The following is a 27,664-nucleotide window of genomic DNA, read 5'->3' on the forward strand; positions in this document are numbered from 1 at the left end:
GAGTGCGTGTCTGTTTGAAGTGCATTTGGCGCCCCACATGTGAAGGAGCTGCAATTAGACAGCGTTATAAGTCCTCTGTTACTGGGTGGCTCCATCTCCCAGCACCAGGCACCGCACAGGCCGCCGCGGGGGCCCAACGCCCCCGTGGGTCTGACCGATCGCCAGGCCCCGGGCGCACAGCGGTGGGTGGAAATGGATCTGGCAATCCACACCTCTGCGTAGCCGGGAGACCAAGTCCCTCGGGGCTCGGTATCAAACCTGCAACCTCAGCGCCGTGGCGTGCTAGCGGGAGACATGATAGCACCTTCGCTGTCGGTCCCAGTCGCGCGATAGCACGAGTCGTCAGCTCCACCTAGGCCGACTCACTGGCGGATCCAGGGGGGGGCCACGGGGGCCATGGCCCCCCCCCAAAGGCCTAAAGTGGCCTGTTTGGCCCCCCCCAAAACGTAAGAAAAATTGCTAAGAAAATATACCTTGGTGGAGGTTTTTAGCCACTTGATGAAGTAAAGCTTTCCACAGCAGTATATGGAAGCAATATGGTAGCAGTGAGGGTCAGTCAAAAGTTGCGCGAGTGGAGTCGACCTTCAAAAAAGACTTGTTGGCACGTGTTTAAGGCGTGGTAGCTGGGAGTTGGCGGTGTTTCGCGTGGTGTGGCATCACTGGCGGATCCAGGGGGGGGGGGGGGCACGGGAGCCTGAGGTGCCCCTGACAGACCCGTGGTGCCCTTGGTAGGTCTGTGGTGCCCCTGGACCCTGGCAGGCCTGTGGTGCCTCTGGCGGGCCTAGGGTGCCCCTGCTAGGCTGCTGGTGCCCCTGGGACCTGGCAGGACTGTGGTTCCCCTGACAAGCCTAAAGTGCCCCCAACAGGCCCGTGATGCCCCCGACAGGCCCAAGGTGCCCCTGCGTGATGCCGTGATGCCTGCGAGGCCGGTGGTACCCCTGCGAGGTCGGTGGGGCCCCTGACAGGCCCATGGTGCCCCTGCGAGGCCGGTGGTGCCCCTGCTAGACCGGTGGTGCCCCTGGCAGGCCTGTGGTGCCCCTGCTAGGCCGCTGGTGCCCCTGGGCCCTGACAGGACTGTGGTGCCCCTGACAGGCCCATGGTGCCCCTGCGAGGCCGGCGGCGCCCCTGGCAGGTCTCTGGTGTCCCTGACAGACCTGGAGTGCCCCTGACAAGCCTGTGGGGCCCCTCACAGGCCCGTGGTGCCCTTGTTAGGCCTGTGGTGCCCCTGGCAGGCTGGTGGTGCCCCTGCTAGGCCGGTGGTGCCCCTGACAGGCCTGTGGTGCCCCCGGGCACCAAGGGGGGTCATGACCCATGTGGCCCCCCTTGGATCTGCCACTGGTACATATTATATTGATTTGTAATGGCGTTATGGCTTATGCAATATGCAATTGCAGGCACTTGGTATCCCTCACTTATCCCTCATTGGGGGCTCTGGCGGGCTTCTGAGGGCCCACGTCTATCTCCGGGAGCCCTAGACAGGCTCCTTTGGGTCCTTTCAGTCCACTATAGCATAAGAGGTCTCCATGCGAGTCCTATACATCTGAGGACGTACCCTGACGTCTGAGGTACTCAACTGCAGCTCCAATGGTCTCTTACACTGGCGGATCCAGGGAGGGGGCATTTAGGGCCATGCCCCCTTCCCAGAGGCCTAAAGTGGCCCGTTTGCCCCCTCCCCCAAGCGATAATGAAGCACAGTTCAATCAGTGCCTGGCCCAGGAGCCGAGTTAGACCACCTCCCGTTTTACCACCTCCCGGCCCGCAAAGGGCCCCAAGCACTGACTCGAAGCGGGTTAACTGGTCGACAAAAGCAATGGTAAGTGTTTACAAAGTAATATAAAGGCATGGGTCGGGTGGGCTACCATTTATATATTTTTATTTTTAGTTTAAAAAAAATATTCATAGTGTCAGGGCTGTGACGAAAAATAAGTGGCCTAAATCCGATGAGAAAACAGGATTTGGGGGTACCCTAGGTTTGGCTCCTGCATGAGTTGGCCCCCCCCAAAACGCAAGTCTGGATCCGCCAGTGGGCCGACTCGACTTCTACGGAGCTGATCAGATCCGCCGCCGCGCGCTGACCGATGGCCGGTCGGAGGTCGCCCGGCGGTGGCGGTAGCTTCACAGTCCACCGAGCAGAGGTCAGCTCGCCGTGACCGGCTGTGATGGAGCCTCCGTGTCCGATACGGTAGCGCAGACGGACGAATAACGGAAACAACGGGAAAACGATTTCACGCTCATCACATGAAGCCGGGCGGCGGGCACCTCGAATCGCTGTAACAGGATATAATTAAGGACGTCTGTGCAGGGGCGCGGGAACTACTTTCCGACTGGGGGGGGGGGGTCCACCCCATAATAGAGATTAACCTAGGGTACCCCCAAATCTAGTTTTCTCACCGGTTTTAGGCCACTTATTTTTTACCCCTGGGCTTTTTCAACAAAAAAAGAAAACATTTGCAAAAAAGTGTGGTATTCCGTCTCAAAGCTGTGGGGGCACCGCCCCCACGGCCCCAGAGTTGGGGGGGGGGGAAAGCTGCCCCCACTGCCCCCCTGGCTCCCGCGCCTATGCGTCTGTGATACCTGAGCCTCGTATCACGTCACCTACGCCGAAACGCAAACGGTGATATCGCTCCCGAATCTACTGTGCATCAATTGATCTAATCGGCATTAGAATTGCTTTATCCTTACCATAAGTCATTTAAATTCTGATACGACACTCACAGACTATCTACAACCCTGCACCCCGCACATCACAGCGCAAAGGCGGGACAAGTAGCTGCCGACCGCAACTGCGATAGCCGAAGGCCGCTTCACAACTAACCGACGTAATGCGGCTCGCAGCTGACACTATCGTCCGTATCAACAGCACACACATGCAGCCGTCCCAGTTTAAACGGCCGGCAGTCGCCGCTGACAGGGCAGGCGGTATCGTACCCCACCCACACCTCGTCACCGCCAAGGTCCCAGCCGGACCCCGAGTCAATGGTGGCCGATAGTCGAGGTCACGGTCCGGCCCGGGTGTGCCGCGCCGCGCCGGGCCGCTGCTCCGTATCTGCCTCTGTCGGCCGATAGGGGCTGGGTCGGCCGTCCGTCTGGCCGATAGTTAGCCGGCCCCAATGGCCGCCACTAACAGCCCTGTCGGTCTGCGGCCGCTGTATCTCTCCCGCCTATCTACCCGAGAAGACAGCGCCGCAGACTCGCCCGGGGAGTCGGTGAGCAATGGTCAGCCGCGTGACAGACCAGTCGTTAGTCTTACGGACGGCCTGTCTCAAATAACGCCACAAATATTTGGCACCAGGGCCGGACTGACGGACCGCCGGACTTCACAGACTTCACAGCAGGAACTCATCATGCATCGCCGGTGACCTCCCATCGCTGCATTCGTGCACTCGTTCTAAACGGTCATAAACCGTGAGCAATTTCCCACTGCCGGATTTTCCCAACGGAGGCGTTTAGGAGGGGGAGTAAAGACCGCCCTCCGCGGCGCCCAGAGGAAGGAGGAGGAGCCGGTAACCGCACTGGCCCCTCCCCGGAGGAACCGGTAACCGCCGGCCCCTCCCCGTGTCGGGCGGCAGGGCAGGGTGAATGATGACCCGCCCGATGGCAGGGGGTTCGATTTAGGCCTCCTAACCGTCAGCTGCGGAGGGGGTAGCCCGGCGTCCGGGACTCCAGCTCACATTCCGTGCTCGGCTTATTACTGGTAGCGGCCCGGCCGGCCCGGTACGGCTCTCATCCACATCCGCGCCTTCGTGGCAGATAAGACGGCACTTCGACAGCTAGCACCGCAAAATGTGTAGCTGCTGCGAGCTTCAAATTAGGTCTCTCTGCACACGGAGCAATCGGCCCATGCCGATTCCAGTCCGTTCCAGGTTTGTCCCGGGTCGGTCCCAGGTCGAGCTCAGTCCCGTTTGATCGGTCACGGTCTCCAAGCGGTCCAATCGGTCAGAGTCCGGGTCTCTCGAGCCCGCCTCGTTCAGAGGGCGCTCCCGATTCAGACGGTAACTGTGCCGGGTTCAGACGCGATCGATGCACGCTCACAAAGGTGCCACTCCGTCAAAACCAGAGCGCGCGCACAATGTCTCAATTTAGTGCGCTTGTCTGCGAGTTCGCTGCATTCCTGCGCGACCCAGACTCGGTCGGAGACCCCGGAGTCCGGACTCGAGTCACGAGTGTGACACAGACTCGAGTCGAAACTCCAAAAAACGGTTTCCAAATGTTCCACGACAAAGCACGCGTCGTGTAAGTGCCTACTCTCCCCCAACTAGAGCCTGACAAGTGAAACTTGATAAGTTATTTTCGTCGCTTTTTGTCGCGGTGACAGCGTGCATTTTAGCGGTCGAAGTGGCCGGTTTTTACGCGACCGGTCACGGTGGCGTATGATCACCGACGGCTTGCCACGGCCCAACAACAACAGCCTCGTGTCTTGACAAGGTGCAATTATGTAATTTGTACCCGAGCGATATCGACATGAGCGTCAGACAGCGCGCGCGCGCAGGCTCGCGGCTAGAAAGAGTTTTTGTTTCAGTCTCTGTCTCCCGTCTCCCAGCGCGTCTGTTCTCTGCTTCTTGAGCACCGACAACTGACAAGTCTAACCCCATACCGCAGTCCCCTTTCGACACTTCTCATTGTCCCTTCCGCTGTCCTAGCTATGGTCTCGCCGTGCGATTCTAGGGTCCCCATTGGCCAGACGTCACCTCTGGTCCCTGCTCGGCCGCCGCGGCCGCCACCGCTGTCCGCCCCATTACTATCCGGACCGGCGAGTTCCGACGATATTTTATCTCGGCAATTACCGACAATTACGCGGCGCGGTCGCCGCTCCGTTTCATTAGCGTCGGGAAAAGCTACCCGGCCCGCGTTGGCCGCCGGTGATTCTTCACGCTCGTCGGTGACCCGAGGTCATTGGTGGCCCGACTTTCGCGCCGCGGGCCAGCAGAGGCGCCGAGCGACGGACGGCAGCAGAACTTTCTTCCGCTGTTGTGCTGATGAGACGGGTTGAGACGAGCGGTTGCCGCGGCCGGGGAACGGTTACTGCCGCCGCGCCCGCGGCGAGGAGAGCAGAGGCGGCCGACGTTACAGCGTGACACGACCGTGACACCGGGCGTCACGATCCGCAGCCGCGTCACGTCACGGAGCGGCGGCGTCACGGTGCCGGCGGCGGCCGTGGTGGTAGTAGCGCCGTGAAACGACCCGGGCGAGTCGGCTGTGACAAATGGTCGACCACAAGAGGGGAGCCATTCAGAGCAGTCAATGCGATGACAGAAGTCTGGGAGGTCAGTTGGCATGGACAGGCACACGAAAGGTCATGGTCTTCAGCGCACTGAATAAATTCACTGGACCTGCCGGTTAACCCTCGCACGACCAGGCCATTTCTCATAACACGAACGACCAGGGGGGGGTTGTTACGACCCCCCCCTGGCGTTTCGAAACGGAAGGTCGTAGAGCTTAGCGGAAAAAACCAACGGATTGCTCTCAACGAGATCTCGCGATTGGTGGTATATTTTTTGGTCCTAGGTCAACATTTGACCTACTTTTGACCGGTCAAAGGTCAAATTTTCGGAAAAATAGACTTTTTTCAACTTTCGGCGGCGATTGCGGCAAAACGGTGGGAGATGTCGACTTGAAACCTGCACTATCGTGTTCCTTGATCAATTCTCTATCGTTTGGTATGTATTTCGTTTCCCTAGCTCTAAAAATGGCGCGTTGGGAGCGCCGGAAGTCGGCAAGGTCACAGTCGGCGGCAGAAATTCGAAAAATCAAAATTTAAATTTTTGAAATCTGATTGTATTTTTGGATTTGGGAGGTCCATTTGCTCCCTATAGAAGCTAATATTGCTGCATATTCCCATTGAGGTGACAAGAATTAGCAAAATAGTGGTTCGGGCGCTTTTCAAAAATAGTACCGGACGCTGTTCCTCTTGTGACGTCATAGCTCCGTGACCTGACCTGACCCGGTCAAATTTCTTATACCATATGATAGCCAATACTTGCCCCAACATGCATGGGAAGTTTCATCACGATCCATCAACCGATGTCCGTACCACCGGCAGGAAACCTCGGGCGTTGGCACTCAGTTTGTGAAAATCCGGCCGGAGGCTGTACCTCTTATGACGTCATAACTCCGTGACCTGACATGACCCGATCAATTTTTTTCGGCAAAAGATGCGCAAAGGTTGCCCCAGAGGGTGTTGAAAATTTCAGCCCGCTACGACAAGCCGTTTAGCGTGCACTTCGAAAAAACCTCAGGGGGGGGGGGTTGATACAACCCCCCCCCCCCTCTAGGCGTTCTAGGGTTAAGTTCCAAGATGAACGTCAGTGCTCATAAGTCATATCTCTTCAGGACTCGCTGACTCGTGGGCTCTATTAGCCAGTCCAGTGCCACTCCGCCACCCTGTCGTCAGCAGTGTCCCCCGCGGCCAGCTCCGATAGATCAGCGGCAGCGGCCGGCGCACCCACCGCAGCTGGGACGCCGACTTATGGGCGTTGTCCGGCCCCGCCGTCACTGCATGCTGCAGGATGATGTAACCGGCCGGCGAGCGGAGGTAAATATCGGCCGAACGCACCGCCCGCTGTCACCGGTGCAGGGCCGTCGAGTCGGCCCGGCCGCTCAGTCTGCGGCCGCTCGGCACACACATATAGCCGGCCTTTCGCTGCCGTGTCTCAGCTCAGGACTCTGACCGGTAGAAGGTTCACGGTAGGTGGGTCGGTTAGACCGCCTATGCGCTGAGATCTGCGTGGTCAGGGTGTTTCTGATAAAGTGCCGCAATCCATTGTCAACTGACTGATGACAGCTCACGACGCAATGTCCATTGCTGAGGAAACGCCCCTTTGGAATGCTGCCGCGGTTGTCTCTGTCAAGCTGTGCCTTGGAGGTTCCACCCGCGGTAGAGGCTGCTGGTGACAGCTACGCTGGTCGCTGGTAGCCGTCACCGACTGCTCCTGGGCAAGCTATGTCGGTTCTGGAGGTTTTGGAGAATTGCAGCAAACATTCGTCTAATGCGGTGTCGCTGAAGACCTCTGGAAGTTGGTGTAGGACGCTGTCCGCCACTGGGAGCTGCCGGGGGCCGCAGCTGGTCGGTCCGTCCGGGGCGGCGGACTGACCGATCGCACCCCGCCGGCAGCGTGTGTGCAGCCGCGCACAGCAGTCACCGGGTCCGGGGACAGCCATCAGCAACATGTCGCGCCGCCGCGCCGACGGCCATTGTGCGCCTCGCCGCCCTTTGTCTCCGCCGCGCACCGATCGTCGCCGTCTGTCGACGCCGCCGCCCCCGCGCCGCTCTGAACTCGCCGCGCCGGCCTGGCAGACGGACGGCGCTGTCTGTTCAGCAGCGTGCACCGCTACTGCCGCTGTCCCAGCCACCGGTCCCACTGTCACCGGGACCAGTGTCCGCCACCGTCCGCGGCTGAACGGCGACCGTCTGCCGCGCGGCGCATCTCCCGAGTACCTGTGGACGCGCCCTGACGGCCGCAGCGGAGTCAGTCTGAGTCAGCGCGCCGCCCGGTGACTAAACTCGGGGCTCCGGCTGGATCCGTGTCTCGCCTGCACCTGTGACGCCAGGCGCTGGTTCGGGTTTCTTGACTGGCCCAAATTAGCGGTAATCATATGCCTTGCCACGGTGGGCTCGTCAGGGCCGGCGTATTATGACCGGCGCATTCCGGTGAGGTGAACTGCCGCTACCGAGGATTATCCGGACCCACCCATGTGTTCCAAACGGGATTGGCATCTTCAAAGGACCCGGCCAATGAAAACATCTGGTCTTAGGCGTGTTTACACGGATCAAAATCGGTAATCATATCCCGTGTCCGCCCGGCACCGGCAGAATAACACTGAGCTGCTGAGACTGCCGACCGAGTTCATCGGAGCAGTGCGAGCCCGCTGGCACGTGAAGCATCCCGCCTGCCACGCATACAAATCGATTTGGTTAAATGCCATATGGCACACGCGTCGCCCAGTCGAACCGCGCTCGGGAGCGCCGTCCCTCTCTATAATCTTCGCCATTATGGGGTGCCAATTTTGTACGAAAGGGCTAATTTGTCCGAGCGGCGCGGCGTTTCAGGGTCGGATCACGCCCCAGTTTGGCCGCTGGGACGGCGTAATAGCCCGTGTGCCCGGTAAATAACACCGTTTGACCCCGAACAGCGTCACGCTTCAAACGTTTGGGGAGCGACGCTGTCCGCCCGGAGTCCCGGGCAGTCCGGACCGCCGCGTGGCCGATATCCACAGCGCAGCCCCGACCGCCCCGCCGGCCCCTCCCCACGCCCGGCCGGCGGTTGACAGGCCCCGTTTAGTTGGCCGTTGCATGTTCCCAGGAGAGTAGTTCCATTTAAATTTTAATCACCGACCGACGTGGGCATTACGGGCTCTGTTGGGAGCCCGACAGGTGGCGAGAGGCGACGACAGACGGCCAGAGGCGGCGGCGGGCGCCGAGTCGGCTCCAAATGCCCCAGTGTGTGTGTCTGTGTGGGTGATTTGAGCTGGCGCTGACCTGGCGCCGCCGGCAGCGTCCCGCAAAGCACCGTCCAGGCTCCGCGAACTGCCCTGGCTCCGATGCCGCCCTGTGTGGATTTCCTGCCAGCCTGACTGAGTGGGGCTGTCATGACCGAAGCTCCTCGCTCCCGCGCGGGCCATCGACGAGCGCCGGGGCCGACGGCAGCGATGGTGCAGCGCCCGGCGCCGCATCGACAAAGCGCCGACCGACGGCGGCAATTAGCTGTCACGTGACCGGCAGCTGGCGATACAGAGCCGATCACGTGACTGGACGTGCCAGCCGCCGACAGGCTCCGGGGCACGATAGACTGGTATGGACGGCAGTCATTACTCATATGGGATTGCTATTAATTTGAAAAAGCTGATTGTGTTTGAGTGTTTTAGTGTAAAGTTGACACTAATCATTGAAGTAGCAGAATCAAGACGATATAGACGGAAAAATGTCCGTATGATACCAACTCCTTTTAACCAATGTCTCAGTAGAGCAGCATACCAATAGCTTCACGAATATTTTCTTGAGACGCATTGGCACTGTCCCGTGACCGTGGGCACTGGCGGCACGGACCAATTGGCGGAATTCGAGCTGCGTCTGCTCCTTTTGACATTCCTGGGCGAGATGGCGCGATACAGGCCGAGTATCGATGGTACTGGCCGATGGTCGCGCTTTACCACGGGCCCCCAATCTCCGCCCGACGGCGGCCGTATCGCGTCTAATAACCGCCGCCGCCGCCGACAGCCATTATCGACTGGTTTATGACCCGGGTAGGCCGCGATAGGCCGCGGTTCTGCGGTCGCCGCGCGGTCCCACCAATACGGAGATACTATGGGTGATCCGCCGCCGGGTCCTACCAATACGGAGATACAGGCGTCCAGCCGCGATCCCGTGACTCCGCGTCACCAAACACCGCTCCCGGCCGCCGCAGTGTGACGTCACCAATCACCCTGGTATCGAACCAATCACAGACGACCATCTCGTCAGTACACGAGAACAAATCACATCGAAACCTGACCCCGGCCCGCCGCCGTGCGCTGATGAAGACGTCAGCTTATGTGCGCTCCGGTGATCAGCTGCGCGCGGTGGCTCACGAACACGCCGTCATCACAGGGCGAGGGACCGTGTCGGCGTCGGTCCGACAGGCCGTCCATCGGACTCCCTGAGGTGACTGTCGGCCCGGAGTGACCGGGACAGAGAGGATGTCCTCAGCAGGCAGCCATGGGTCAGAGCTACCGCCGTGACGGGCTGGGAGCGACCGAAACAGAAAGGGTGTCCTCACTCTCAGTTGGCAACTCAGATTTTAGCGGGAATGGTCTACATGTTTTTAAGCGTATTTAACCTCTGTGTGTGTGGCTGCCAACGCTCGAATCTCGCACAATGAGAAGATCCGCGTTGGGTCCAGCTCTGGCAAACGGATGCCTAGTTGACCTCTAAGTCTATCTTCATCTGCTGCCTTCAATCCCTCCACGGCTGAGACGGTCGCGCTGCACCCACAATTGCCGTCCAATTGTGGCTGCTCTCCATCCATTGCACCCTTATTATGTCTCATCGCTGCGCCCTCTGCGGCTCCTTCTGGCGACCTTGGCTGTGCCCTGAGGCGACCGTCCCACCGCACTCTGCTCTCGGCCGCTGACAGCTGTTTGTTTATGAACAGGAATGCGTTGATGCTGCGATTACCGTCTCCTTACGCCACGGCGGAGCGCACCTGAGGACTTACGACAGGTTAAAACGCCCGAGGACAGCGCCGTAAATAAACTGCCGTCGCGCCGCGGTGACTGCTGTGGGCCCGACTGCCGGCGGCGGGCGGCGGCGCCCGGTCGGCCCCCCACCAGAGACGCCCTAAGTATGTGTGTACAGGCCCCGGGGCTGTTTAGTTGCTCGGCGTCTGTCGTAAGTACCGTGCGTACAAACAGGCGGAGAGAAGGGCAGGGCCGGTCCGGCCGGCGCGGTGGTCTGACGGACGGGGCCGGGTCACTGCAGCGAGGTCATCTCCGGCGGCGGAGAGGGCGGCCATCACGAGTGGCCACGCCCCGCAGCCGCTGCAGCGCTGGGGCACGCTGTGAGCGGCGGGGCGGGGCGGGGTGGGGACCGAACCCGCGGCGCCGGGAAGGTCAGACTGGGACAGCTGCGGGGCTCCCCGGCCGCGGTCCATACCAGTGCAGTGCGATACTAGGAGGCCGCCGCAGTCCCGGTGTGGGTGGGCTGCCGTCTCGGCGCTCCCCGCCCCTGCCACTCCGCGGTCACAAAGGCTCCGTGGGCAGCAGACCCAGATGCATATCACTGCACTGTCTGTTTGTTTTCTGACCTGCTCCCCGCTCGCAGAGACCTCTCGCTGAATAGTCCGCATTTCTTTGGCGGTCACGTGGTGGCTAGTAAATGCAAATTCGGCCGGCTCAACGGCGCATGAATCACTGGGATACGGGACGTTTTCAAACTCAGTGCTATGCAATTACTCTGGATATCTTTTTATGGTGATTACTTTATTCTGACCAGCGCTCTATTATGGCGATGTGTGGTCGGCATTGACCTCGGAAACTGTGTCAATTTGCCGCCATGTTTCGCGCAGGACCCTAAATTAGCCGTGCAATGCCCGAAAGGACGGTTTCGACACAACTAACCACCGGCACTACTGTTAGAGTCGACTACCTGTGCAAGAGCCGTGCCGGTCGGACGAGAGAGAGAGAGAGAGAGAGAGAGAGAGAGAGAGAGAGAGAGAGAGAGAGAGAGAGAGAGAGAGAGAGAGAGAGAGAGAGAGAGAGAGAGAGAGACACGCTCCAGAAACAGGTCTGTTTGCGGGCCGGCCTACCCTGGGGCGATTCTGGAGGTCGGCCTCTGCGCCCAGTCCTGCCTCCGGCGGCGCTGCACGCTCTCAACAAACACCAAATCGGCCGCAATTGCCGCCCTGGCCGCCCTAATGATACGGCCCGGCGGCGCTAAGCGCTCCGACAAAAAGCCACCATGCTTGCATCCATTACCATGACGGCGGCATCAGTGTGGCGTGTTTTTACCGTCCGTTTTTCGGGAGCGCTGGGCGTCGGCGCCACCCTTCTGTCCGTCTCTCCCCGAGTCGGTCAGGTCACGGGGCGTCGGAGCGCACACCTCCGGAGTTAAGACTGTATCGGTCAGTTCGCGGTCACATCCCGGCCGCGGTGGCCTCCAGGTGCACCACGTCCACAAAGGCCGAGTATCTCCCGGCCGTCGACTGGTGCAGGGTCTCCCAGCTCCCGCGCCGCTGCGCCGCCATTCGGACCGGTATTGCGGCCAGGTCAGGTCAGCTGGAGAGCAGGGACACGCCCTCGGAGGCTGGGCGGGGCCGCCCTCTCACCCGCCCGCCGGCCGACCCGACACATCTCGCACAAGGACACCGACTTCAGTATGCAAGATGGCCCAGATGCCGGCTCGTGACCTCCGCGCGGCTGTCCCTGCTGCTGCCACAGCCGCCCACGGGTCCATGTGATATCAATCGGTGCTCTCTGGGACAAAACACAGTGATAGTGAGGGGAGCGTAACATGGGGGACGAGCGCTGGCTCACATTTCATGGTGCGCTCACGGTGACGGCACAAACAACGGGCCGCACGATATCAGGGTTGCCGAGATGGGCGCTGTGCCTCCAAACACGGGCTATAACCCCGCCTCTGGCCGCGCGGCCGGTCAGCCGACACACTATCCCGGCCCGGAGAGCCGACCGGCGCGCTCCGGAGCGGCATTAGGAAGTCGTAAAGCGGCCTAATGTCTTCCACCAGAGCCGCGGCGGGGCGCTATCTGGCTCAAGTGGTCGGTTCTGAGCCGACCGAGCACCTGAGATCCCAGAGCACCGCGGTGACGCCACGTCCGGCTCCGACGGTCTCAGAACTGGGCTGGGCCTGAGGCGCCTCAGACGCATACCTCTCAGAGGCCTTCGTGGTTAGAGTGTCCTGAAGTCGATACCCGTAAAGCTCGACTCTATACACGGCCGTATCATGCTCCAAGTAAAATGGAGCACTGAGCCTTTGACTTTCTCGTCCTCCTCGGGCGACAGCCTCCGACGGGTAGCCAGGTCACATCTCAGTGGGCTGCGACCCGCTCCCTGCCCGGCTCATCAGACACATCCCTCCTTACGCGGAGACCAGCGCCGATTTTACACCACTCCACTCCGGCCGCCCCATCGCAACTGACGGATCTAGCACCACCTGAGGTGCCATCGATTCATCCAGATAATCTGATACCATATTGTTAATTCGTATCCCCAAGAAATCGGATTTAGGATTTACAAATCCATCGGCCTATATATCCCGGTGCGGAGCTAAATCGAGGTTCCGGGTCGTTCAGGGGCACACGTCAGCCAATGTGTAGCACGGTACACACGATACGCGAGCTGTTCGTTCGCCGAAAGGCCCGTGTGAGCTGGAGATTACACGGGTAAGTCGGCGACCGGGTCGGGTCGGAGCCCGGGCAAACACCGGCGGGGCCCGGATTTCCTCCGGCAGTGCGTGAGCTGTTCAGGGATACACTGCCAAGGCCGGTTTCCGGTATCGGCCCATTAATGACTGCAATCAACCGCGACGTGACACGAAGGGACCGTGATTCAAACATCGAACATGTGGCGTGATTCGTGAGCGTTTTGCTCACGTCGTAAACACGTACCTTGGAGTTGTCTAGAGCAAGTTTGCACTTTGGTTGGTCTTGGTTTGCTCCAGCTCGGCATCTGTTATTACGTCCCATGGGTCTTCTGTAGAACAAGTGAAATTTATTTGAACCTGTTCAGTGTTCAGCTATGTCTACGAAACAAAAGAAATCCATTTTCCTGGCCTGGTGAACAGTGAAATACGGACATGGCGCCGCCAGCCCCTGAACCCCTCCCGTCACATATTTCAGCTGGCCGGAGTCGGCTGGGGAACAACGTTTGCCCACACTGTCCCGTGTCGCCCGGGTTTCGGTGGCATACCTCCGCGACACGCGGGCGCTCGGACAGCCCGGGTGACCGCTGGAGTGGCCGGCGGTGGGTCCTGTCTCATTAGCCAGCAGCGGGGGCCGCGCCAGGCGACACGGAGTCCTGCCGCGACGGCCGTCCGTCCGACGCGGCCGGCCCGCATCGGACCGCCGCGCGCCGATCCTGTTATGATAGCCGGCCGGTGACGAAAATACGGCCCTCCGCAGCGGCGGGGTGTCGGACGCCGCGGTATCTCGGCCGCACGGTGCGCTGCGATCTGTCCAATCCCTCCGCCCCCGCGCGGTCCACCCCTGCTCCTCGGCGCGGGTCTCGAAGTGGGCCAGGTATGGAGACGGCTGCCGTCTCCGGGTACGGCCGATGGGTGCACACCTGCAGATTAGCAGCGGCAGCGCGAAAACACAGCCGCTGCGACCCAGGACAATAGCAGATTAAATCGCGGCTTCTGTGAGAATTTGCGCAGCTGTCTCGGCTCTATTTCCACCTGGATAATAAGCAAAAAAACAGAAAGCAAAACTGCAGCGTTAACTATTGGTGACCGACTGTGTTGTTTAATGATGCAAGCCTCCACCAAATACCTACTTTTATCACTCATTTTCAGTTAAATTCCTCTCCAAGTTCTTAGTTTCATTCCCTGTCCATTCCATCCCCCCCTTTCTTCCCATTTCCACATTGTCTCTCCCCGTCGCCCTGTCCCATGTCACCCAGTCCGTGTCCCCTGTCCCCCACCGGCGCGGCGGTCCGGTCGCAGCTGGGGTGGCTATTTTTTAGCTGCGCTCGGCGGGGCGCCTTCACGGGAGAATTCTCCACGATCCGGCCCGGACCGGTCACAAAGGTGATGTCCGCTGTGTTGACCCACCCTGTCGGTTGATGGATGGGGCATACGGGCGGCGCTGCGCTGTTGACGCGCTACGCCCCCGCCCCCGCCTCCGTCCGTATGTGGCAGCCTGCCGCCGGTAGATATCTTTGGTCAATATTGGAGGCGGTTTCTCACGGAACACGGAGTTTACACGAGCGATAACGGGTTGACGCACCGATTGTGTGCTTATTTGAACGCGGTGATATTGCTCATGTGTGCCCGTCATCAGTCCGTTTACCAGTTTTTGTCTACCGGGTACATACTACATACGGCAGTGTTGCCTATAGACGGGAAAGAAATGTTTTTCCTCTATATCCGAGAAAGTTTGGTATCAGCGACATTGTGTGCCCTGCAGCCCATGCACAGTTGACGGCCAGCGTCTCACAGCGACCTATATGTATTACACAACTTTTTTTGCGTGCTTTACGCACACATGATGTTAAGAAATACTTTCAAAATGTGGAGGAAAAATTTAATCCAGGTCATGTTTGATTTGAAAGCTAGAGTAAGAATATTTAGAAAACCGACAAGAATAGGAAACAAGGCCTCCGGCGTCTCTGTTCGTAGCGGTGCCATTTTCCTCCCATGTGCCATGTGCGGGACTGGGCCGGGCCGTGTCGATGGCGGCCGAGGGGGCGGGGCCCGCGTCCTGCTCAGTGCGCTGCGCTCTGCACTCTGGGAGCTGACCGGCCAGGTCGCCAGCTGGTGTCACCGGTCAACAATGCAGCCGAGTACACCTGCGCACCGCCGCTGCAATGTTGCACTGCAGCCCGTGCAGTATCGGCCCGCGCAACATCATCCGTACACCCGGCCGCTGAAACGGGACTCGGTCGGGGGGCGGTGCCGGTCCCCAGCGCCAGCCCTTCCGGTCACCGTGTCACAGTGCACGACTTCACGGGAGTAATGTGCTTCAGTGATCGGTACCACACGCGACTGCACCACCCCATCACCCACACGCCACCGCCCGTTACTCGCCAGTGTCCGCTACCGCCCGCCACCGCCCGGCGGTGAACTGACCGGCGTCCCCCCTCCCGTCGTCCGTCCGCCACCGCCCGGCGGTGAACTGACCGGCGTCCCCTCTCCCGTCGTCCGCCCGTCACCGCCCTTTGTTCCCATCCATTGATTGTGTCATGCGTGCATTATTTATGGCTGCCAACGGCCACGCGCTGCTGCTTGTAGTGGCCGTAATTGGGTGGGGCAACAGGGGATCAGGGACGGGGAACGGAGATCTGGGGTAAACCCCATCGGTCCAGCAAATCCCTGCTTTTATCGCTTTGACTTTTGAGCTTTGGTATACACTCAAAAATGGGATTCACTTCACACGGATATTCGCTGTGGGTATTGGATGGGCGCTTGGCATGGGGTCGGACGAATTATATCTTCCTGCACAGTGCGCATTTAGTTTTCCTTCCTGCTAGTCGAAGAACGCCGGGCGGGGCCCCATCGCCACGCACATGTTCGGTTTCCCGAACATCGGGAAAACATTCTTCTTCCATCCGCAGGAGGCATGTTTCAGCAACAGCTTCTCCGAATGACACTCTCATTCTTACCCGGAAAACGCAGGCGACAAACACAGCCGTCCGCTGTTACCCGGCCGCCGCAGCCCACGCCGGTGCAATAGCGCACGGCTCGTGGTCGGCGCCGCCCCCATCCCCCCTCCCCGCTCCCGCGATACACGCAACCCAGCCCGACCCGTGACCCGACAAGGTCACCACTCGCTTGCCGTCGCATGAAAACAGGGTAGTTAGCGCTCGGCCGATGGGGTGCGCACACTCGAACGGATCGGTTGCCGGCGCACGGGACGTTTAATTGCCGGGTTCGGCTCGTTGGCAACCACTTGACGGACGCGAAACGAACGCGGGATGGTGGGGTCAATGGGCGATTTGATCGCAAACAAGGTCAGATTTGCAGGTGTAATCGGTGGGCGAGGGGCGCCGCTGGTACCGAGCCGGACCGATGGCATCGTGAGAAGCGACGGCCGTTTCAAGGCGGATGAAACAAATAACCTGTGAATTTATGGACCGACGATTCCATGTAGACGAATATCTGATTCTTTGATGTGACTGGATCAGAAGATTAATAATCTATGCACGGTCTTGAGTAAACATCTTACGGTAGACATTGTTCGAGAGAAAATTCATTTCCAGGTACACTGCTTTCATTTGTAAGTTTCTTTAATGGTAGCTGTCTTTCAACACCTCAAATAAATAATCCACTTTTCGTTTCAGCAACTGGTTGGGAACGCCTCTTCCTACCTATACACCGCGACCAGTCGGCGGGCCTTCTTCCGCGACGTGACGGTGGTGGTGCCGAGCTCGTGGCCCCGCAGCTGCACGGGCGGCGCCACGCCCGGCCAGGCCACCACCCAGAGCTACCTGACGTCGGACGTGAGGGTCAGCTCTGCCCACCCGGTGTACGGCGCGGCGCCGTGGACGCATCAGGCCGGCCTCTGCGGACAGCCGGCCGCCTTCGTCCAGTTCGCCGCCGACTTCGTCGCCTCTGGCGACACGGAGACTTATGGCGATCAAGGTGAGATGGGCTCCGGCGTGCCGGCCGGCTCGCCCATCTGCAGCCGGTGCGGTATTAGTTATGGGTCCATTCGGTGCTTGGCAGTGGTGATTTCGCTCAGTTTTGAGTGTCCATTCAACCAAGTTTGCTGCCAATTTTGTGCAGTTGATAGGTAAGTGACCTTATAGCGGTGAACGCCGAGGGCCATCTCAGACCAGGTAGCGAGTCAGCAGCTTGTGGAGAACATCAGCCGTCTTCCCCAGCTCTTACCCCGCCCACTGACCGCTAACGGCCGCCCATCTCCGGCAGCGCGCGTGCTGGTGCACGAGTGGGCCAAGTACCGCTGGGGCGTATTCGAGGAGGCCGGCTACGCCGAGGACCCGCTGTATCCGTCCTTCTACCAGCTGTCGGCCGGCCAGTGGGCCCCCACCGGCTGCGCCGACGCGCCCGTCGCCGGCACCGTCGAGCCGTGAGTATACTATGCGGTGTGGAGTGGAGACACCGTATGACCCAGAGTGGACACCGAGGGACTGACGGCCGAGCAGCGTATAGTCTGCCGGGCCCGTCCGGACAGAACCGGCCGGGACGAGCGTATTGAAGAGAGATACGGAACGACCAATATGTGCAATCAGATTCGCTGTCGACACACTTTATAGAGGAATATTGACCAGGAGCACATGGGATCAGGCTATAACGCATTGAACACTAAAAACATTTTTCTCAAACTTCACTTCTGTGATGCACTATTGGTTTCGACTTTCGACTATAATTTTTGCCGCATAAGGTAGTTGAACAACGCCCCTCGTACCATTCGTTCGCGGCTCTAATCGACCTGTTATTTGCGGTCAGGTCAGTCAAGGACAGCTTCAAATTACGGCCAGATCATTTAGCGTGATTGGCATGCAGCCCCACTGTGTGACCCGTACGCCAGCCCACCGGTGTCAGATTGTCAGACCGGGCCTGCACTGGTGTGGAAATATGCCGAACCGCCGCAACCATGGCATGGGCGGATCCAGGCCCAATCTCACCAATGCCGTAAATGGGATTTGGCAGCACTGGCCGGAGTTTACGGCACTGATATCAAAAATATCCTTTTTATTTACATAATATAGGTAATCTCGTCCAATGATTTTGATATCGTGAATGATAATGAATGTTGCCTGAATGAATGAATAGGTAAGTGAATGTGGAATAGTTCTGAATGTTACCAAATGCCGTCAATGCGCATTCACGGCATTTGGTAAGATTGGGCCCAGGAAGGCCGTCTTGCATGCTGCGGGAGTGGTCCTCCTCCCCAAAAAGCTGCAACTTCCAAAAACTCTTCGGATTTCCATTCCTTATCTCATTGCTCTCCAGTTGATCGAAAACAAATCTTCCCATGAAAGTTGTTTAGGTAGTTGTTTTTAAACGGCACATTTCAACAATTTCAGGCGCTGTCGCATCGCCCGTCCTCAGACGCACCGCTGTGCCGATCCTGCAGCTTCTGCAGCCCGCGTGGGTCCCTGTACAGTGTACAGTGTACACCACGCACTGACGTCGTTTGGCAATGGCGTTCTACGGTGGGAGACGCTCCGGCTCATACTGTGCTGCAAGCTGACTGCTGCCGGAGCTGCTCCAGCACTATTCTCTGCCATCGGAGCTGCCCCGCCTCTATGTATATTGTATATGCTCTGCCATCGGAGCTGCCCCGGCTCTAGATGCTGCGCTATCGGAGCTGCCTCGGCTCTATTCTCTTATATGCTTGTCGCGTGCGTCAACGCAGCGCTGACACATTGCCACACATACCGCGGAACCCAGCACAACATGCGCGGAAAATTCAGCATAGCTTCGCTGTTAGCCAAGCCACGGGCGTGTGGCTGTAGCCTCTCACACAGCCATCACTACAATTCGCGCCTTCTATTAAGTACCACATCAGTTATCCAAATATCGCAGTGCCAGACGCCAAACTCTGTCACACTTCCATGTACCTATACCTAAAGGTTATTGTCATAACCGCCAACATCGTCCCGTCGCAGTCATAGCACCACCGGATCATCAGGCCGATGACAACAAAACCACCGCCACCACCACACACCGCCACCACCACTACCACTGCTCCTGCTTCAAACTCCACAACTTCCACACAGTCTCCTGCACAGTCTCTACCATCGCCTACCACTGCTTCCTTCACCTGTCCCATCGGGCGCCACACCGGGCAATCGAACCAGACGAGGGCCTCTGGGCCGGGAGCAGGCGCCTTCCGGTGCCTGAGACAGGTGCTAACGTTCGATCGGTGGAGTCGTAATACACATTCCCTCCACTCTGGTGCCGGATATCTGTACCTATTGTATTCCTTCCAGTGATGGTAGCCCCCAGAGGCCCAAGCGCTGTATCCTTCCGACATCCCAGATTTTTCCATACAAGTTAACCCTATTCCTGGCGGGGGGGGGGCCTCAGGAGCCCCCCTGAGGTTTTTTGGTTATTTCTCCCAAACGCGTTGAGCTAGGAAGCTCAAATTTTCTGACTTTTCCTATAAGGCTTCTACGCAACATGTCTGAAAATTTTGAGTTGATCTGACCTCAGGTCAGGTCACCAGAGGCGGTTTGGTGACCCTACCTCAGAAAAGTTTGCAATCACGCCAGAGCTAGAGTTTTTGACCGATCAATTTCTTCTCTTCAGGCTTTAGTTAGGGTACCAGTATGTGCAATTTGTATGTCTCGGAATTTTGATATCGGTGACCTAAGGTCAGGTCAGTTTCGCGACCTCCCCATTATAAGTCAATGGGGGAAAAATCAACTCCCTGTTTTTACCACTAAAACGGGTCGGAATGGCCCCATATACCATACATGACTTCATATACGATCAACCTTCACTACCTTGAGGTCTGTTTTGCTGTTGGGCAGCTGTGAGGTCATGTGACGTCATCAAAGGTCACCAAAGGTTTTTGGCCAATAACTCCGTACAGGAACAAGATACAGACGCGTGGATGGTCTCATTGTGTTCAGCTCGTCAAGACGCATCGAATGATATACATGATGACCTCGAGGTCACGTGACCTGAGGTCAACCTTTGACCTTGACCTTTCGAGGTCAACATATATATCATTCGATGCGGATTGACGAGAGGATCACGATGATGCCCTTAGTTTGTTCTTATCTTGACTAATTCGAAAGTTATTCGAGAAAAACTCTCTCCATATCTAGCGCCGCCATTTTGACTTTTTCGACCCCTGTGACGTCATCTTTGACCTGACCTGAAAATGACCTTAGTAAAAATTGTAGACCTTTTCCATGCGTATCCGATGCCGTTTACCGCTTGTCGCTATCTTGCTTCGTTCTCGAGATCTCAGGGGGGCCGAATCGGCCCCCCCCCCCCCGCCAGTTTCTTGTCCCGGCGGAGCCCGCCAGGAATAGGGTTAAGGTTTTGATAACGCAGAGCCAGACGAAGCTCGCTTCTACCAAATATGTGGAAGGATCGCAAATGCCTGGGCCAGTCTGCGAAACTGTCTTTGTTCACACTCCACTGTTTCATGCAGCTTGGATGGCGATTGTTCTGTTAATCTTGTTCCGGGCTGCGTACAGCGTAGTGCGTCACATTCCTGAACTAATGTGGTGTTCTTTGTCTCCTGCAGGTCTGGCTGCGAGGAGAGCTCCAACACTTGCACCTTCGTCCCGTTCTTGAACGAGACTAACGACGCCGTCGCCTCGTCCGTCATGTACCTGCAGGCTCTCAGACAGGTGGGTCACGCGGTCGATGTTGAGAGTGTGAGCGCCAAAGCCAGGCAGAGTAGTGGCAACAAGCAATCTCGGACAACTGACATCAATCAAGTTGAGCCATTGGAGTCTTAACCTAGCACTTCATTTTTACGTTTGTTTAGTCCGTTCTCATAGCAAGAACGCCCGAGGAAACTTCATTTGTCAAATTCAGCTTTTATATTTGCAAGTTGTAGCACAAATGCTTACAATATAGTTGCAGTGCCATTAGTTTCAAACATGATCCTAGCGTACCTACCTATGCATCTATGTATAGACACGTTGTCTTTCGTATGCCTTGAAAAACTTCGTCCTTAGTAGGTATTATAGGACAATGCGTACCGTTTGCGCGTCACCAACGACCGAACGTTGCCACTTGCCAATCGTCAGAATGAACTCATTCATCTTAGCTCGAGCCATCTAGGCCAACGCCTTGGTCAAAGGGATAAGTTCTGCTACAGAATCGAGCGGCCTGCCCCAGCAGGTGGCGCCACTGTTGGTCCCAGCCTGCGTAGAGTGTCGTTTCTGCGGTAAAGACCGTTTTCCATCAGCTCAGGCCACCACACCTAAGTCACATTTCCGATTGTTTCCGACAGGTGAAGAACTTCTGTGATGATAGCAACCATGTGAGCTCTGCTCCGACCAAGCACAACCTGCTGTGCGGAGAGAAGTCTGTCTGGGAGGTGATGGAGGCTCACGAGGACTTCCATAACGGCAACAACCCACCGAACGCCAACGCAACGCCACCGGAGGTCAACTTCAGGGTCGTCAAGGCAACCACCGACCGCTTCTTCTTCCTTCTCGAGAGCACAGTAACGATGCGCCAGCAGGAGCGCTGGGACTATGTCAGTAACTCCATCCGCAAGTTCATCAACTGGGACGCCCCGACGGGCATCCAGGTGGGCATCGGCCACTTCGGCTCGGCCTATCGGACTGACCGCAACCTGACCACGGTGCCGGCGTCGCTGATGGGTCGCGGCGAGCTGGCCAACCTGCCGCCGATCGCCGACAATGTCATGGAGAGCGACAAGAGCTGGCGGTTCGCCCTGGACGGCGCGCTGCTGGCGCTGGGGCAGCAGGCTGCCGGCTCCACCATCATCTGGGTGACCGGCAACGGCGCCGGCAGCGAGGTCCAGCCGCAGGAGGACGACATCCAGTACATGATCGGCCGTCTGCAGGACAAAGAGGTCAGTGCCGTACGACGGAGGCGTCGCGCTCAGACTGGTGGACGAGTCCAACGGGAGACCGATAGTCACCACACTTCTCTGAGCCAGTCGCGTGGAGTGCATATCGCGAGCGCTCATTATTGTGTTGTTGGTATTCAATAGCTACGCTAAAGAGACGCGTATTAACTCAACTTATCATTAACTGATATCACTCGCATGTCGCACTAACACAATTGTTCTTCCCTTTTCGCAGGCTCGTCTGGCTGTCGTGTTCTACCCGTTCGTGACGCCGGGCCTAGCACGTGTCGCTATGGCGACCGGCGGTGACGTGATCTCGGTGCCAGACGTAAGTGTGGGCACCCACACGTCCATCAGCGTGTTCCACGCGCTGGCCGACGCCTACGTGTACACCTTGGACAAGTACATCTCCAACAGGCGGCTGGTGCGCGTCCAGGTCGAGGACACCCAGTTCGAGGGGAACGGCGCCACCGCGCGAGGCTCGTTCCTCATCGACAACACGCTCGGCGTCAACACTACCTTTACGGTGCTGTTCGGCTCGCGCTCCGACATCGGCTACGTGCGCCTGCGCGCGCCGGGCGGCACCATGCAGCAGGTGTACACGTACCCGGACAGCACCAACCACCTGATGTACACACCCGTGCAGCCCACGGTGAGTTGAGCCTCTCCCGAGAGGACTATGGGGTCTCTCCGCCGGCTGTCCCCGGCAGGGTGTCGGCCAGCACAGTGCCGTAGTTTTGGCTGATATGCATGCTTTGCCCCGTCAGACCAGTTAAATATTGATTAGCCTGTAAAGTAGTAAAGTGCCGCCCTTGGACTGTGTACAATTCAACTGGGATCAAATTCTGTGCGATCATTCTTGAACGTTGATGTGCTCCTCGAACGCTTCAGCCAGTCTCAAAATCAGATCTTTATCGCCTCAGCTTTCATCACCTGCACATGTGGCACGCTATCTCCCAAGCGTTCCAAGACACGCAGGGGCCCTGGCACGAGTCTGACCCCACCTCTCTTCGCTCGCCACCTGCAGCAAGGCCAGTGGGAGTACGAGGTGGACAACCTGGCGCCATCGTACGGCAGCATCTTCGTGCAGGTGACCTCGTCGCCGTCCTCCTCTGAAGACACGGTGCGCACCGAGGTGTGGACTAGCGCCGACGGCACGGGCACCCTGAACGCCACCGGTGCGCCACTCATCGTCTACGCCTCGGTGAGTGGTCGACACTCCTCATGGGGACTGGTTTCTATGGACCTCCAGTGATGGGAATCAGGTAGCATTTGTTTACTTTCGTAGCAAAGGGCAGAATTTCGAATGTTCTGAAACCCAGCGTTGGTCCTAAAGTATGCGAGGCGATGTCTGTTACATGGATATGTGAAAGACTTGTAGATCAGCAGCTTTAAGGTATTCCACCCATGTCGGATCGTTAGTTTTGCCACGCATTTCTTTGGTAAGGTTCCTTCCCACACATCATGCTATGGAACAATTAAATGATCCAAACCTGTCTATAACATCTTATCACTCGCCGTTCTCTGGAACAAAGCGGCCCTAACTGCTCACATCCAGCCCCGAGATGTTAGCAGATACACCGCTACTCGTTCCTGTCTGGAACTAAGTGATCGTTCTGTACACCCCCAGCCCCGGGTGGGTTCCTCTGCTCACGGTGACCTGTGCTGCTCCCCAGGTGATGCGAGGAAATGCCCCAGTGCTGGACGCTGAGGTGTACGGCGTCATCACCGGCCCGGGCAACGAGACCACGCGCATCCCGCTACTGGACAACGGCCTCGGAGGTACTGAGCGTCAACCACACACATGCGTCCGATATAGGCTAGATGCAGATGAGGCTTCAGAGGAATGACCCTAGCATCAGCTCACCCATCCGTGGTGCATTAATCTGTTGGCGGCATAGTAGCTGATCCCTATATTGACACCAACGACATCTATGTTACGAACTAGCATTGTAACCAATGTGTCTGCACTGTTGCCTTCGTCCACGTACTTGAGCCCCTGACTGAGTGTTTCGTGTTCGGCAGTTCCGGACGTCCTGTACGGCGACGGCATCTACTCGCGCTACTTCACCGAGTTTGGCGCGCTGTCGGACGCCGGTCAGCTCTTCACTGTGCGGGTGGAGGTGGGCGGCGCGCGCGCGCGGGTCGTCACCGGCCGTGCCCTGGTCGCTCCGCGGGCGGTGCCCGTCGACGGCACGGTGCCCTGCTGCGGCTCCACGGTGGGCAACGTCACCACGGTGCCTGTGTTCGACCTGAGTCGGACCGCCTCGGGTGGCGGGGTGCTGGTCACCGGCGCCGCCGACCCGACGGTCGATCTGTACCCGCCCAGCCGGGTCACCGACCTGATGGCCGAGCCGAACGCCGAGGAGCAGACGATCGCCTTCAGCTGGTCGGCGCCCGGCGACGACTTTGGCAAGCCCGATTCAACAGGTATGGGGTAGCTGTCGAGCGTCGCTGCCAAGGCGCAACGGGTTTCGCAGTGGATGATGCAAACGATAATGGAACGCATTGATTGAACTTTTCCGAGTGCATTGTTCGTTACATCTAACAGCGTTAAGACCAAATTTATGAAGGCATCAGAACTGCTGTGTTCACTGCTCATCCCGGCTTTAGGGCGGCAGTACTGATGTTTATTTGGATTTCAGGAGTTCAGTTTTTGTTGAGTTAGGATTCAGCTGTTGAAGTTGGGGTTGATCTGAAGTTGAGGTTGTGTGGTTCAGTCCAGCCATTCCTTTACATTATCACCATTTTAGGCAGCAGTCAACAATATATCCATGATTTTCCTGGTTTGCCATGTTTCATTTGACGACTACAACGTCGCCTTTCTCCCGCTTTCAGTGGCGTTGTACGATGTGCGTTTCTCGGAGAGCCGAAACCAGCTGCGGGACCACTTTTCCGAGTGCCAGGCCGTCTCCGAGTGGAGCCAGCCTGAGCCGACCGGCACGCCCAGCCTCGCCGTCATCGACTTCCACACCGTCGACACCATGTTCTTCTTCGCCATCCGCGGGGTCGACGAGGCCGGAAACGCGGCTGAGCTCTCCAACATAGTGTCTGTGGTGATGCCGCCGCCGCCGCCGACGCCGTCGCCCGTGCCGCCGACCGGGACCTCGGCGCCGCCGCAGCCGACCTCGCCCACCTACGACAACACGCTGCTGCTCATCGTGCTGCTGTGCGCGGCAGGCGTGATGCTGGTGGTCGTGCTGCTGGCTCTCTACTACTTCCTCTGCCACCGGCGCAGGAAGCCCGACCCGGGCACCGGCAGCGTGAGCTCGACGCGACACATCACCACCGTCACCGTGCCGCCTGTGGAGAGCCGCGAGCCCACGCCCGTCAAGATCGCCTACGACATGGATAAGGAGACGGGTGTAAAAATCGTCTCTGATGGCCAGACGCCGAGCATGTGGACCGCCTCGGACATCCTAGACACGGGCCGCGAGCACCGGCGACACAGTCCCGACGACAGCTACGGAAACTACAGCAACGGCCTGACACTGAGCGCCGCGCACCTGCAGAGCGGCGCCGCCGGCCGGGCGCGCTACAACAGCTACCAGACGCCCTACGTCGAGGACATGACCTACGACGGCCGCTCGCTGGTCAGCACCCAGCCGTCCGACTCGTTCCTCTCGCTCGCGTCCGACCCGCGGCAGCGCAACAACAACACGCTCTCGGAGGGCGGCGAGCCGGCCGGCTGGCCCAGCGACAAGGACTCGCTGGTGGCGGCGCAGCGCGGCCGGCCGGGAGGCCGCGCGCCGCCGCCCACCCTGCCCAAGCCGCGCCTCAGCCCGGTGGACGGCGGACCGCCGAGTGTGCGCGGCTCTGTGGCCGGAGACCGGCGGCTGCGCAGCGTGACGCAGGTGTAGCGCCGCGCCGCCGTGGACTCCCAGTGTGACACAGGGAGAGAGGGTGACGGCGCGACCTCAGCGTGCCTCGGACTCCCACTGTGAGACAGGCGCGAGCTAGGCCGTGCCGGACGCTTGTCGCTCACGTTCAACCCAAAGAGGTGGCCGGTGGGCTCACCGCGAGAAGGCCAGGCGCGCCCGGCTGCGCACAGAGGCCACATCTCGGCTGTGAAACGGGCTCTGCGTCCGACCAGCGAGTGTTTGTACCGTGTGGCACCGCCTGGGGAGATGGACGTTTGTATGGTGCGCATCCCTCCGTGAGATTGACCGTTGTACCGTGCGCATCCCCTCGTGGGCTAGATGTTTGTACCGTGCGGCACTGCACCCAACCGGAGGCAGCTGAGCAGCACCTTGACAAAACAGGGCTCGTTTCACCACTATTTTATACCTACATAGCATTAGACGATATCAATGTATGCGTCATCTAGTCACAATGTACTGCCCAATAAATGTTACATGCAAAGTTTTTTTTTTTTTTAAAGAAGAACAGTTTTAAAATTAAATGCATTTCCTTTTTGGCTAGACTGCAGGATGGTAGGTCGGCACTCGACATCCCTGAGCCGAACCCTGCCCCCATCCCCCGGCCCGCGCTGGGAAGGGGAGCAGAATCGGCCACTTCCCGTTTTCTGCCAAGAGCTTCTAAACGTGATTCGCCATGGCGATATGAAACTTCAGCACGTTAGCATACATCAGTTCGACAGGTTCCCGTCCCCCGAAAACATGAATGAAATGCGTCATTTTTTTTAAAAGAAAATGACTATTGAAATAAAGCGTGTATTCAGCATCTGAAAAATTAGGGATAATTATCCGGGATCATAGGCGGCGGAACGGGGAGGGCACCGGGGCACCGTGCCCCCTTTTATTTTGGCATTTTAACATTAGCCCTATGGGCTTTGCATGGAAAGAATGGGACCAAAAGTCGTCAGTGCCCCCCCCCCCCCCCCCCCCTGCCAAAGATATAGCCATTTGAGTGGCTGAAAAAGTAGCGACTGTTCGTATGATGTCACAATATTTTCAGTAGGTATTTGTGCTTGAAATCAGTCAGCAGTAATATTAATCCGCGCCCCGTAGGGCTATCGGCGGACCCTACCACCCGTAGGTCGGGGGGGGGGGGGGGGGGGCAGGCGTTTCGGCCCCCCTAAGATCTCGGAAATTAACCGGCCGATTTTCAAAATTCAAACGGCGTTCGGTAGCCCTACCGGAGAACTACCTAGTGACCAAATTTCATTGACCTAGGTCAAACCGATGACGTCACAGGTCAGGTCAAAGTTCGGATTTTCACCGTTCACAGGCATTACAAGAAATGTGTTGTGAAATCGAGTAAATTGGTAAGTTATTGAAAACCATCGATGGTACATTGTTCGTCAAACACATACTTTGCTATCTGAAGTCACTGATACCAGGTCAGGTCACAGCGAGGTCAGGTCACCGGGGGTCACAATATGAAAATATCATGTGATACATGTTTTATGGTTCATTTTACATGACAAATGCGATTATGTGGGTTAGGCAGCCTTTGGGGCCAGCCTAGGTCATGTTTTGGTGAAGGGCAGGTCAAGGTCAGGTCAAATTTCAAAGTTGATATTTTTGCATAAAATGGGTATCGATTCCATGCAGCTCGTCACGGGGAGTCTAATGGTGGTCTTTGTTTTACTCTACGAGGTCTAGAATTGCCAAAAATTGAGTTTGAATATTTTACGTCATCATTTTTGAACAGTTTTTTCGCTATAACTTGGCCAAAAATCGAGGTATCGATCTGAAATTTGGTATGTAGATAGAAGACGGTAGGGCTAATATGTCCATAAAGTTAGCGTCGTATTCGTATTCGGATTCAAATTCGAGTAATGATTTCGCTCAAAATTGGCATACAGATAGCCCATGGCACGCTGAGTTCGAAAATGGTGACCTTTTTTTCCTAGGTCAAACCGTTTGACCTTGAGAGGTCAAAATACTGCGTACCCTGTAGAATCTTTGTTTATGGTCCGATTTGAAAATTTTGTCCACCAGTGTGTTCGTCTCATCGAGAAACAGTAGCACATTCAAAAAAATCCGAGGTCAAGGTCATAGGTCAAGGTCAAGGTC

General features: G+C 57.7%; 1 protein-coding gene across 1 annotated transcript in view; it reads left to right on the plus strand.

Annotated features, from left to right (window-relative positions):
- Positions 1–26,045, plus strand: part of LOC122386510 (calcium-activated chloride channel regulator 4A-like) — a 36,004-nt gene extending 9,959 nt beyond the window's left edge. The window contains exons 2-10 of the mRNA XM_043375781.1: positions 16,489–16,789; positions 17,078–17,237; positions 20,379–20,484; positions 21,096–21,686; positions 21,919–22,335; positions 22,711–22,887; positions 23,360–23,465; positions 23,709–24,113; positions 24,522–26,045. Coding sequence (XP_043231716.1) covers positions 16,489–16,789; positions 17,078–17,237; positions 20,379–20,484; positions 21,096–21,686; positions 21,919–22,335; positions 22,711–22,887; positions 23,360–23,465; positions 23,709–24,113; positions 24,522–25,543 — 3,285 coding nt within the window. The 3' untranslated portion in view covers positions 25,544–26,045. The remainder of the gene's footprint in view (positions 1–16,488; positions 16,790–17,077; positions 17,238–20,378; positions 20,485–21,095; positions 21,687–21,918; positions 22,336–22,710; positions 22,888–23,359; positions 23,466–23,708; positions 24,114–24,521) is intronic.
- The last annotated feature ends 1,619 nt before the right edge of the window (positions 26,046–27,664 follow it).

The sequence above is a fragment of the Amphibalanus amphitrite genome, unplaced genomic scaffold (assembly GCF_019059575.1).
Source record: "Amphibalanus amphitrite isolate SeventyFive unplaced genomic scaffold, NRLGWU_Aamphi_draft 000254F_arrow, whole genome shotgun sequence".
Classification (NCBI taxonomy): Eukaryota; Metazoa; Arthropoda; class Thecostraca; order Balanomorpha; family Balanidae; genus Amphibalanus; species Amphibalanus amphitrite.